This window comes from Cannabis sativa, chromosome 7 (genome assembly GCF_029168945.1).
Source record: "Cannabis sativa cultivar Pink pepper isolate KNU-18-1 chromosome 7, ASM2916894v1, whole genome shotgun sequence".
In the NCBI taxonomy this organism is placed as follows: domain Eukaryota; kingdom Viridiplantae; phylum Streptophyta; class Magnoliopsida; order Rosales; family Cannabaceae; genus Cannabis; species Cannabis sativa.
The window spans coordinates 4,403,599-4,417,290 of NC_083607.1; the positions used below are offsets into that span (position 1 = coordinate 4,403,599).

Genomic DNA, 13,692 nt, shown 5'->3' on the forward strand with positions numbered 1-13,692 from the left:
TTGTTTAATGAACTTGGTGTTCTTTCAAAAAAAAAAATCTCATTAACACCAAATCAGAACTCTTTAATCATGAGTGCATGAAATTTATATTTCAAAACACTAAAAATGTGTTTTATTTCTTATTTGTAAAATTAAACTTTTCTATCTAAAAACCACATAGCCACCAAAAATTGAAAATTATATATTATTTCCTCGTTTAATAAGAGCATCACCAATAGTAGTATCCTTTAAGAATGTTAAAAATATAATATTTTATTTTATCTCTCTTCTACATTATTTTTGACACTCTTACTTCTTAAAACACTCTAATGTATAGCACTCTTTAAAAAGGCTATAATTATGATCTCACACTTTATTATTTTATATATATCCTAATTTTTAACTACAATATCTTTTTAGCTTCAATTTTTGATTTAAAAAAAATAAATAGCATCAATGCTACAACATAGCATCCATACAAATTTCTAGAATGACATCCTTTTTTCTCCAATGGTATAACATCTCAATATTTTACCACGCAATATATCCACATCACCAAGCATCCTCTAAAGTTTTGCCATTGGAGATGCTCTGCGTTTACTAAACTGTAATTGGAATCAGAATAATCAATGGGAGAAATGTATCGGTTTAAAATAGAAAATAATCGGAAATAATATTTTATAATGATGTTTACTAAATTGTCCGGAAAGAAAGTCAGAATCATATTATTTTGTTTACATAACTAGGAAAGGTAATTGGAATACTTTCATTTGACAAAATTGCCATTATTAGAACATGTAATTATTTTCTGTTTATAGATTTTTAAGGGGTATATTTGTCTTTTTTATTTTTAATTAATAAAATTAAAATTAAAATAAATTAAGTAAGGAAAGGGAAAGACATTCTCTATAAAAATGGGGGGAGAACCTTTCCTTTTGTTTTTTCCTTAATTTGTATGGGTCCCACTAATTTCTCCCTTTACAAAATTTAGTAAATAATTATATGTGAATCAATACCATACCATTTATTCGCATTCTATTTAAGTAAACATGCCATAAGAGTTCCACACAGCTTGATAAGTAACAAATTTAATTAAGCACTTTAATAAATCTTAACTAAGAAATAACCATTATGTATTATTCATTAATAATGAATATTTCTCACCGCACATTATGTAAATGTAAGTTGGTTTGCAAGTAGACTTGTCATTGAATTGGATTACTTTAAATCGTCTTGACTTGTAAGTTGTGACCTATAAAATATTTGAAAAGTATACAAATTGTGAATATTCCCAATATGCAGTTTATAATTTATCTTATCTCAAAGAAAAAAAAAAAGAATATGCAGTTTATAAGTTACTCATAATTTAATAGAGTTTTCACAAAAAATATTAAATTTTGAGTAACAGTTTACAATTTTACTGTCACACGGATTTTTTTATAAAAATACTATTTTCTTATAAAATAACCATATAATAGTAAAACAGAACAATTAAAACAATAGTGGAACAATTAAAAAACAACCGTGGAACAACAATAAAAACTTTTTTTTAGATGAAATATCAACTTCATTGAATAATTTAACATTCTGAATACAAAAGATATAAGAGCTCACCAGAAATAGAAATATCAAAAATACTACGATCAGATTGATACCGAGAATATCTAGCAACATAATATGCTACTCGGTTTGCTGATCGTCTAGTAAAAAATAAATTAACATTTAGGAGGGTAGATAATAAAAGGCCTAAAGTGGACTTCATAGCTTGGTTGCTTCGAATAGCTTATACTGAAATAAGACTGTCCGTCTCAATTTGAATATGTTGCCAATTATTGGTCTTTACCCAACTGAGAGCTTCTTTAATCCCCATGGTTTCAATGACTTTAGCTAAAAATATACAGTATTTTTGAAAAAAATTCTACCCTACAATAAAAAAACAAATTAAAAAAGTTAAAAAAATTTCAGTATTAAATTAATTGTATTTATTTACTTTTACTTTCATTCCATCTCCAAAATCCGAATAATATAAACCAGCACAAATTGGAGTCATTGATTTGAATTTTCCTTTAGCTGCACTAAAAGTCATCAACAATAATTATAAAATAAAATAAATTATATATAAAATAAAAACGACGACTTAACGTCCAATAAACAAAATAGAAAATCCAACTAAGACGAACGTTATACAAATAAAATATTGTTTAGAACAAAAAAAAAAAAAAAAAACAAAACAAAAGACGCGGTTTCCTTTGACGGCGCTTATTTGCTGACCAAATCCCCATCGTTTTCAATTCCTACCTCTTCTTCTTCTTCTTCTTCTTCAGTCTTATTCTTTCTTGTTCTACCACCCAGTTTAGCTTTCGATTTTGCTGAACCAAATCCAACCAATCTTCTTGATTGGCCATGTTTTAGTAACCCCATATAGTAAATATTATGTTCTTTAGCCTTGACCCACCTTGAATGAAGCTACTTTGTTCGTTTCATCAAATCATTTTGTTTACCTTGTTGGGTTTCAAATGAGAATTCATATGTTTTCATGGCTTTTCTTCATGCCCTTTTGCTTGATATTACTTAGTCTTGATCAAGATGTAGTTTCTGGTCAATGCCTTACCGATCAGCAATCTTGGTTGCTTCAACTGAAGAACAACCTTAAATTCAAAGCCAATATGTCGACAAAGTTGGTCACATGGAGTCAAAATTCAGATTGTAGAGCTTGGAAAGGTGTAACTTTTGATGGGGAGGGACGTGTCACTGGTCTTAGCTTGAGCAATGAGTGGATCTCTGATGGAATCCACAATTCAAGCCTCTTCAATCTGCAACATCTCAAGAGTCTGGATTTATCATTTAACAATTTCAACTCTACGATCCCAGATGAGATTGGTAACCTCTCAACTTTGAGTTATCTAAATTTGTCGAATGCTGGCTTTGTTGGGCAAATCCCAATTACCATATCACACTTGACAAACTTGGTCAATCTTGATATCTCGACTCTATCATTTTTAAGCGTTTCTTCTCTGAAACTTGAGAACCCAGACTTGGGGATGCTGGTTCAGAACCTTTCCAACATTGAAGAACTATACCTTGATGGTGTGAATATATCAGCACCTGGGAGTGAGTGGTGCAAGGCCTTGTCATCTTCTGTGCCTAAATTACGAGTCTTGAGTTTGACAAACTGTTATCTTTCTGGCCCTCTAGATGAATTTGGGAAGCTTCACTCTTTATCTGTGATTCGCCTTGGTAATAATAATTTGTCATCTATGGTTCCAGCATCCTTTGCAAATTTCTCAAATTTGACTTCCTTGGATCTCACCTCTAGCGGATTGTACGGAAATTTTCCTAAAGAGATATTTCAGGTGCCAACACTACAGAGTATAGATGTATCATACAATCCGTTGCTTCATGGTTCTTTGCCAGAATTTCACCAAAATAATTCTCTTCAGAGACTGGTACTCAGTTCAAGTAATTTTTCAGGAGGATTGCCATCATCGATTGGTCATCTTTGGAACTTGAGCAGGTTAGACTTTTCCAATTGCAATTTCAGTGGAGGACTTCCAAACTCAATGGGAAAATTAAGCCAACTCGTGTACTTGGATTTGTCATTTAACAAATTCACCGGTCAAATCCCATCTTTCAATATGGCTAAAAATCTGACGCAAATAAACCTATCTCATAATATGGTAACTGGAAAAATTCCATCCAATCATTGGGAAGGCCTTCTGAAGCTGGTTAATGTGGACTTGAGCCATAATGCTCTTGGCGGGACTATTCCTGTTGCGTTGTTTGCAGCTCCATCAGTGCAGAAGATTCAGCTCTCCTTCAACAATTTTACAGGTCAAGTTCCTGAGTTTCCAACTCCTAACTTGTCAATTTTGGATACTCTTGACTTGAGCAGTAATAATCTAGTAGGGCCTCTTGCTAAGTCCATCTTTGAACTCAGAAAACTTAAAATTCTATCATTGGCCTTTAACAAATTCAGCGGCACCATGCAATTTGATGCAATTCAGAGACTGAGAAATCTTACTTCACTTGACCTTTCTTACAACAACTTGTTGGTTAATGCAAGCAGTAGAATTTCTGCATTCCCTTCCTTTCCGCAAGTGAGTACAGTAAAACTTGCTTCTTGTAGACTGACCACATTTCCTGATCTGAAGAATCAATCAAAATTACTCCATTTGGACCTTTCAGACAACAAACTTCCTGGTGAGATACCTGATTGGATTTGGGCACTTGGCAATGGGAATCTTCTCCATCTGAATCTATCGCACAATCAACTGACGAGCCTGAAAGAACCCTATGCTCCTTCTACTAGTCTCTCTATTCTTGACCTACATTTTAACCAGCTTCGTGGAAAGATTCCCCGTCTACCACCAGCTTCTACCTATGTAGATTTCTCTAGCAATAACTTTACTTCCTCGATTCCCACACAGATTGGTAAGGATCTTAAAGTTACTATATTCTTTTCTGTTTCAAAGAACAAGCTTACGGGTACTATGCCAGAATCCATATGTAATGCAACCTACCTTCAAGTACTTGACTTGTCTTACAATAATTTAGACAGAGAGATACCTGAATGTCTGTTTAAGAGTCAAACTCTTGGGGTGCTGAATATACGAGGGAACAACTTCAGAGGCTCAATTCCTAAAGCCTTTCCAGTTGATTGTGCTTTAGAGACTTTGGATCTCAACGGGAATTCAATAGAAGGAGAAATTCCAAGCTCTCTATCCTATTGCACCAGATTAGAGGTCTTGGACCTTGGGAACAATTATATCAGTGGTGATTTTCCTTGCATGTTGAAGCACATATCCACATTAAGAGTACTTGTGCTACGATCCAACAGGTTTAAGGGGCGCATTGGATGCCATGATACCAGTGGAAATTGGACTAATCTTCAAATTGTCGACTTAGCTCACAACAACTTTAGTGGTGATCTATCCAGACACTGCTTAAAAAGATGGAAAGGAATGTTGGTTGATGATGCTATGCTCAAACACTTACAGTTTGAATTTCTAGAATTCAGTTCATCGCGATATTATCAAGATGCTGTTACAGTTACCTTCAAAGGTCTAGAGCTGAAGCTGCAGAAGATCCTTACTGTCTTCACTTCCATTGACCTTTCTTGCAACCATCTTGTTGGATCAATACCAGTGGAAATAGGCGAACTACAAGCACTCTATGTTCTCAACTTGTCCAGTAATGCTTTCACAGGAGAAATCCCTTCATCTATTGGGAACTTGAACCAGTTGGAATCCTTAGACCTCTCAAGCAACAACCTCAACGGATCAATCCCATCAACACTTGCAAACCTTAACTTCCTCTCATTCTTGAATCTCTCATATAATGGTCTGACCGGACCAATTCCATCTGGCACTCAAATTCAAACATTTTCACCAGAATGCTTTGCTGGAAATAAAGCTCTATGTGGACCACCTTTGATTCATGTATGCAAGTCCCACAACGCAGAAGATACTGTTCTATCAGGGGTCCCAAGAACCGAGTTAGAGTGGCAATCAATTTACACAGGAATCGGGTTTGGAGTAGGAGGAGGAGCAGTTTTTGTGCTGCTAATGCTCTGGAACGAAGGTAAAACCTGGTTGGAGGATAGCGTTGATAAGATTCTTCTAGTGATTCTTCCTATGATTGGATACACTTACAAACCTCGCCATGAATGGGATGATGAAGATGAGGAAGATACAGAATACTGGGGCTCAGATTCTGCAGAAGACAGTGAAGATTATGAAATGGAATTGAATGAGCCACAGGGTCCATACTGTGTATTCTGTTCAAAACTAGATATCAGTAGAAAGAAGGTAATGCATGACCCCAGTTGTACATGTCATTCACCATCCAATTCTTCTTCCTCCTCAAATTCTTCCTCTTCATCCTCAGGTTTCACATAAAAAGTACAAATATTTTCTTCTTATTTTTGACATTCTTTCTTTCCTTTAGGTTTCTTGTTTTGTAGTTTGTATATATATTCATAGAGGTAAGTACATAATTGTAAAACTCTGATAAAAACAAGAACAGAGCAGGGTTGAGGACTGTACCTTAATAAGCAAATTTCCCAATTGTCTGAGGTTTTGGGCATTCTTTTCTCTTCTCCTCTCTAATCAAAGGAAATGATTGGCTATCTTGTTTATGTTAACTACAAATGAAAATTAAAAATTACATGCTAAATCATGTTGAAGATCTTTCACACAATTTATCAAACAGTTGGAATGCTAACTACACTACTCACTTAAATTAATGTTCGTATGAATCAAAATTAGAAACTTTGTAGTTCTATGTACCTGATTATACGAAGGTCCTTTGCTTTTTCAAAATCTTATTCATGGCTGATCTCTAACTCTATAACATTCGTTAAATCGAAAGAAAAAAAAAACGTTAAAACATTTCTTGAAAAGAAAAGATTTGGCAATAATTCTACAAACAATTAGATTTTTTTTCTATTTTTCCTTTAAGATATATAAAGCATATATAGTTTAGGCCATAATTTGGAATTTTTACCATATCAAAAATCCCTAATCACTATAATCACGTGTAAGAAACCATGAAAGCCTAGTAAGAATTGCTTTTTCCAAATAAAGCTAGCTACAAATATTGTAACTTGTAAGGTGATATAATATACCATTTTTTTTTCTTTTGTAAGTTGATATTATATTACCATTGAGATTGGAAGGGCTGGGACCTCCTACTTTTCTGGAGGTAATCTAATCACATCAAATTCACCATTTGGTAATCATTTAACAACAATTAAAACAAGAGAAAGATGGCCTCAATACCACTTTCTTTTATGTTCTTACATTCAAAATATTTTGATGCCATCGATGTAAATTGGAATGAATACTGTATCAAAAAGCACATCAGTTAAAGAGGTAACTTGTTTGTAACCATCTATAAACAAAGCCATGTATAATCAAGGGCTCAGTCGTCTTCTGAGTTCCTCGACAACACTCCCTCTTTGGATAACATCTTCGGCTTTGGATTCGACGTCTTTCAGTCTCACTGTCCCCTCCTTAACTTGACGTTCACCCACCATCAACATCCATGGGATTTTAGACTCTTCCGCATGGCGAAAGTGCTTATCCGGTCTTTTAGCCACCAAGTATTCTGCTTTTATTTTTGCATCCCATAGCTCGCTTGCCAGTTCTGCAGCTTGAATTAGATCGTCTCCTAGTATGCTCACCAGCACTTCTGTCTTTGTTGCTCTAGTTGTCTGCTCAAATATCGGGAAAATCCCACAAGATGGATAAAATAAGTAAGAAACAATGGATCGAGATGAACAAAATTCCATCAAAACATTTATCTGATTATCATTTCTCCAGTATGAAAACTACTCACCTGATTGTGATCCTTCTGAATCTGTTCCATAATATTAAATACTCGCTCGATTCCAAGACTTACACCAACTGCTGGAACTTGCTTTGTACCAAACATGCCTATTAAGTTGTCATAACGTCCTCCAGCCGCAATTGAACCAACCTAAGGACAATCAACAGATAGTTTTACATGAAAAATAAGGCCTTTTTCTTCAGAGTAAAGGCATCTGAAAGTTAAAAAAGGAAAAAGAAAAAGCTGAATTGCTTGCGTACAGTACATAAACAAGCTCACCTGTGCACCTCCTTTGAAAACAGCTTCATAAATTACTCCAGTATAATAATCGAGACCTCTGGCAAGACTCAAATCAAAAGTCACCTTGTTGATACACTTTGATTTATCCAAAGCTTTGAATAAAATCTCCAGATCATTCAAAGCATCAACCGATGCATTATTATTCAAGAATTCGCTCCCCTCGCTTTTAAGTTTACTTAACAATTCAAGAGGAGATCCCCTCTCTTTCACAAAATCACCAATTTTATCTGCTGCCTCTATAGTCAATCCCTTCTCTTCAACCTATCAAACATTCACCATGACAGATAGTAGGAAAAAACATTATAAAAGATCCACCAGATTAAATTACATCAAAAACATAAGGAGCATAGATAGCTTCTCTTTTCAACAAGCATTTTTCCTAACAATGTTTTGGGGTACAAGTAACAAATGCTACTTTAGTTCAACTATGTAGGACTCCATGATCATAAACATATCAGTAGATCTGCCTAATTATACTTACTCTTTCTATTGATTTATTTATTTATTTTGTTGTGTGGCCCTGGAAGCTCGACCAGGAGACCTCCCAGTGGCCCCAAGTTTTTGAGTCTTAGGGGGATTCAAACCTTGGAAATTTACCTATCAGCACTTTCCAGTATCTCCTTACCACTGGACCACCCCTTGGGATTGATAACTTGCTCTTTCAAATGAAGAGTAGTTATAAATACAGAAAATATTAACACAAATCAACCTTTCAAGATACATCACACAAATATACACCCCGAACAAAAGGAGCAAGAAATTGTTTTAACTCACACCAAATATACTTATGCGTGTGTCTGTGGAGAAGAGAGAGATTAAAGCACTCAAAATCAATTGCAGGTAAAGTAAAAAGATATATGCAATAAAAATGGCAACAAATGCAGCATCAAAACACCTGCATATGCATTGAGTTATATAAGAGCAACCTGCAACGCAAAAATATGTGCAGAAGTCCTTACCATTTCTGTCTTAATCTGGTCAAAGGGTTGCTTGTCTAACTTGTCAATGCTTGAACAAATAGTTCTAAACTTCTCAGGGGGAACTCCACAAATTTCTAACATTCCATCTAGTAACTTCCGATGATTCAATTTTATCTGTGATCATTAAGAAAGCAATAACAAGCATTCTAAGTAAAAATGTAAAAATGTAATTAAAAATTCCATGTAACAAGTCAGAGAATTTTTTTTAACAGAAATGCACAAGTATAGCAGTTAAAATTGATACTTTACCAAGATAAGGAGATTATTAATGGATTGGGACTAATATTCCATTTTACATTACACCAGAATTATTAAATATGTAGAAATGAAATTTAATTCATTACTGTCATGACTAAAGATAGGTAATGATATTCCATCACTAACAACATATTATGGTAACATCTACTATAAAACCTACCTTGACATGTTTGGCTATAAGATTTTTTTTATGTTGAATATAGAAAAAGCACTTTTGGAAGTGTTTTGGTGAAAAATAAAAAGACCTTTTTGATAAACTATGCCAAACAGAACCATTATTTATGGTTCAAACCCTGGGACAAGAACCTTGAGTAAGAATAGATAGCAAAATTCAAGCGTTTAAATATCAAGTAGTGCAATCCATAGAGAACACAAAATTGCTGATAGCGCGTACTAATCAAAAGTGGATAGAAGAACAGGAAGATAGGAATGAGAAGTTACCTCATATTTTCCAATTTCCAGTTCATCCAGTAATTCAGTCAAAATCTTAATAATTTCAAAATCTGGCCCCATTCTTTCATATTGACCAGCAATATCAAAATCGCATTGATAAAATTCACGATATCTTCCCTTAGATGGGTTGTCTCTTCTGTAAACCTTTGCTATTTGATACCTTTTGAAGGATGTTATGCCATTCATAGCCACAAATCTAGCAAAAGGAACAGTTAAGTCGTAGCGCAAAGAACAGAGCTCCCCACCCTGTCAACCAATTAGACCATTACAAAACCTCAGTTGTGACAAATTAGAAGCAATTAATTCATATTAAGTGTAATAAATGCAGAGGCAATAGACTTCATGGGAATAAAAATTTAGAAAACAGTTTGAAAGTTAATGTCATAAATCAGTGCAAACCTGGTCAGCAAGATCAAATATCAACTTCGAGTCTTCCCCATATTTTCCCATAAGAGTCTCTCTTAGTTCAAATACCGGAGTATCCAAGGCTGTAGCACCATGCCTCTCAAAAACATCCTCTATAATTGAAAATGCTTTTTTTCTTATAGCCATTTGTTCTTTTGCGAAATCACGAGTACCCTGAAATGTAACAGATATCCAAGTCAGAAATGTCATTCGATCAAATGACACCATTTTTTTTTCTTCTGTTAACTAAAATTGTACAATATATCTTTTTTTTTCTTTTCTTGAAGAACTAAAACAGAACTGCTCATTAAATGATGAAGAGTCAAATAACTCAAAAGTGTAGATCCATACAAACTTTATATATACATATATATATATATATTTATATATTAGGCAACATCACCAAATATCAATGACTACAAAATAGTAGAAATTTACAAAGGAATATAAAAATAATTAGTTTAAAAACCAAACAATACAATTGAAGAACCTCTAACATTTATACCAAAATAGAACACAGAATAGAATAAAAATAATCAGTGGCATTTAAAATAAGGATGTAAAGTTTATCAATAGACACAAAAATATAGATGGAAGTACGTTCTAAATAACATTGAAACTCTAGCTTTCCAAATAGAGAGAGGAAAGCAATAAAAAAATTTAGTCTAAAAGGTCAAAACCAAATGGAATTAGGTAAATTAATCTTTTTTGTTAAATCTAGTATGGAATATCACTGATGCTACCAGCTTCATGTTTTCAACTTTCAGCAGGGAGTATTTAGCGTAGTTATTTTGGGTTAGAATATTTTCAATAATTAGATAGTCTAGATACTCATAATGATGCCAAGTTGAACTATTTTGAATTTGTTTTTAGTAAATACTTGGCTTAGTTTTTGTTTGCAATTTTGAGTTGATACAAGTATGGAATTAATTCTCTACGTGCAATAGGTGCACTTTTAAATTTTTTAACACGTTGAACATCACAAGGCTTGGAAACTCAGTTACAGTGCTGATCTAATTGAATGCCAAAACAAATGTCAATGGAGGAGTAGTAAAATGAAAACAATAAAGAAAAAGAAACTAGTTAAGGAGAGCGAACTATTGACATCATTAAACTTATATAGTTTCCAATAACATAAATAACAAATGTAGTTGTCCTTTGAAGCAACAAACAATAAACAACCTGGAAAAGAACGAGAATAATATACTCTGCTACTATTACATAATCTAGCAAACAATAACTAAGTAGCAAAGTATTTATATATTACATCTTTTGATTTGATTATACTAAAACTGCAAAGGAGGCCGGTTATGCTTGTGAGTCTTTATTCCACAACACGCATTTTATCATACAGTTTGTATGCATTATAAATCTAAACATTTTTAGCATATAATTCAATCAAAATCATTCCCTCATCACTTACACCTACTTCCCAAAACAGAACCTATAATTATTAATAAAAGGAAACAAATTATATACAGAGTAATAAACTATCAAACAACTAAATATGATGTATATATTCAAGTAGGATATTTACCTTTGGAAGCTTGGGAAGTCTTCTAGTTTCATTGCTTTCCACAATCTCCTTCACTTTGATCAACAAACTATCAAACTCAATGTCCTTTGGATCCATAAAGGATAAAAGATCTTCAACCCATTTCTCCAATAACCCTGGACTGCCACAAGCATCTAACTTACTCAATCTACTCTTAATCAACTGGATCATAACACTGGTCCCTTTCCCCATAACCACCTTCTTTTTCTTCTCACTCTTCTTATCAACTTTCACTTTCTCTTCTCCATTGACCTCCACACTTTTACTTTCATTCAATTCAGCACCTTCAAGGGAAACATATGCAGTTATGGCCTCCCAAGCCACAATTTTCCACACAAGGCCCAGCAAAACATTCACTTGATGCGCTAATTTGTCATAATTCTCTTCCCCTTCGAAAACCAGTTCCGAGACCAGCTTAAACTCATTTTTCAAGGAATCATTACTCGGGCATTTCTTCTCAAACAAACTTCCCAAACTCGACCGCAAATCATTGCTACCCATTGAATCTAAATTTGATTTACAACGGTCAAAGCTACAAGTACCCAAGTCCCACAACACTGCAGCCAATGGCAATATCGTAGTCCGGACCATCCCGGCTGCCCCCGCAACGCTCCCAGGCCCTCCTCTGCCAGCTTTAACAGCAGAATTCAACTCAACCCGAGTCTTGGAATGAACCAATTTAGCTTGCTCCCTCAAACAGCCGTGAACTTTGGGGATTTTCGAAACTGCGTTAATCTCAACCTTCCCCGTCAACTTAGACCCATTCAGCAGTACCTTCATATCGCCAGAAACACCAATCTCATCCTTCGCAGTATAGCCATCCCCAGAATCCATCAAATTAAACCCTGTCACATCAGCTTTCAAAGCTTCACATGATATCGCCGCCACTGCATCAGCAATCGTCGAAAGCGCCGCCGTTTGGTGGTCCAAAAGAGCTAAAACTCCGTACAGAGAAGAGGTAAGCCCCAATGTTTCCAAAGTAGTAACCTCCTCTTCGGTCAAATCCAACGATTCAATCTCTAGCTTCTGCGAGTTCTTCGTGTTCAATGCTTCAGCAATTCGAACTGGGAGAACTGTACGGATGCTGGCCGAGCCGGAGATGATGAGAAGCTTGTTGAGGAGTACCGCGACAAAGGCCCTGGACTCTTCCGCGGTTAAGTGATTGGAGAATTTGAATTTGTAGTCCTTGATGGTCGGGGTACGGTTATCGAAGGCGGCAAGCCTGCTAAGCACCGAGGAGTCGATTCGTACTTGTGCAAAGCCATTGGCAATGGCATAGACGGAGGATGAGGACAGAGACGATCCCTTGCCCCCTAACGTGGTAACAAAGGCTTGGACTTTCTCCTCCGCCATTGCCGGAGCTCAGAGAGTGACAACGAAGGGGGTATTAGTTTTCCCTGCTCCTGATATTTTAGGGTTTCTGGTTTCTGAAGGAAACGACAACTTCTATTTCCACATGAAACGACTTGTCGTAAACTACTATGATGATCTTTCACACAATTTATCGAACACTTGCAATGAATTACTCACTAAAATTAATGGGGATTTAACACAATTATACAACAATATCTACTTAATTACAAAAACATGTTAGAAAAAATATTACAACATAATAATAAACTTTATTATGTATATACCTAATCTTTAAGATTTTTAACTTACATTCTCATCAAATTTATTCAAAAAAAAATTTGTAACTGACACCCTAAAAAATTTTAATAACAAACTAAATGTTATATTTAAATATATGATCATAATTAGTAGTTACTATAACTAAAAAAAGATATTGGCGGCTAAACCACCTGAATTTTACGGTTTGTAACACTTAACTACAAAAACTGAATTTTTGGCAGCTAAACTACCTAAACCCTGGTTTCGTTTTGCTCTACACACCTCCGTCCAAAAATCACCGTTAAGTGCCACAGTAGACTGTCCACGTGTACGCACTTGTACACGTGGCAAATTTTTAGTAGTCCACATAATTTTTAATTTTAAAAAATAATTATAAATATTTAAAAAAATTAAAAAAAAAAACAATTTATAAAAATTAAAAAAAAATCTTTTTTTTTTTTCTCTTTTTCTTTTCATTTCTCTTTCTCTATATCTTCATTCTCATTTCTCCTCGTTCTTTTACAATAAAAGTAGATGAAAAGAACAAAAAACACCAAAGATGTTAATGAAGTAAGAACAAGAATCAATTTGAGCATCAGGGTGTTCACCATTTTTGTTTTGTAAGAAGGAAAAAATCAATACTGATTGATTCTAATGAAGACCTAGATACAGATTGTTGTTACATAAGAGAAGGGAAGCTCATTTTTGGAGTTTGGAATAAACAGGGGAGAGAGAGAATATGGAATTAGTGTCAGTCAAGAGATCATGATGAGGATATAGGCTGGGAGAAGGGTAGGACCTGCTGGTGGTTTTGTACAGCGA

At 34.5% G+C, this 13,692-nt stretch overlaps 2 protein-coding genes across 2 annotated transcripts; one reads left to right on the forward strand and one right to left on the reverse strand.

Moving 5' to 3' along the window:
* Positions 1-2,133: 2,133 nt before the first annotated feature.
* On the forward strand, positions 2,134-6,063 carry LOC115697025 (receptor-like protein 7). Its single transcript, XM_030623922.2, has one exon. The coding sequence runs from the start codon at positions 2,496-2,498 to the stop codon at positions 5,874-5,876; it is 3,381 nt and encodes a 1,126-aa protein (XP_030479782.1). The 5' UTR covers positions 2,134-2,495; the 3' UTR covers positions 5,877-6,063.
* Positions 6,064-6,690: 627 nt separating this feature from the next.
* On the reverse strand, positions 6,691-12,900 carry LOC115697030 (histidine--tRNA ligase, cytoplasmic). The gene is made up of 7 exons (XM_030623926.2): positions 11,242-12,900; positions 9,699-9,878; positions 9,288-9,545; positions 8,568-8,702; positions 7,588-7,869; positions 7,318-7,458; positions 6,691-7,192 (listed from the first exon to the last, which is right to left on the reverse strand). The coding sequence occupies exons 1-7, from the start codon at positions 12,610-12,612 to the stop codon at positions 6,893-6,895; spliced, it is 2,667 nt and encodes an 888-aa protein (XP_030479786.1). The 5' UTR covers positions 12,613-12,900; the 3' UTR covers positions 6,691-6,892.
* Positions 12,901-13,692: the final 792 nt, after the last annotated feature.

What these genes read in the sequence shown, in the direction of transcription:
- LOC115697030 (XM_030623926.2), bottom strand. Translation starts at nt 12,612, where the DNA reads ATGGCGGAGGAGAAAGTCCAAGCCTTTGTTACCACGTTAGGGGGCAAG. An exon ending in GACTTCCCAAGCTTCCAAAG is followed by an intron (nt 9,879 to 11,241) that starts GTAAATATCCTA and finishes GTTACATTTCAG; the next exon opens with GGTACTCGTGATTTCGCAAA. An exon ending in TGGAAATTGGAAAATATGAG is followed by an intron (nt 8,703 to 9,287) that starts GTAACTTCTCAT and finishes TAATGATCACAG; the next exon opens with ATAAAATTGAATCATCGGAA.
- LOC115697025 (XM_030623922.2), top strand. Translation starts at nt 2,496, where the DNA reads ATGAGAATTCATATGTTTTCATGGCTTTTCTTCATGCCCTTTTGCTTG.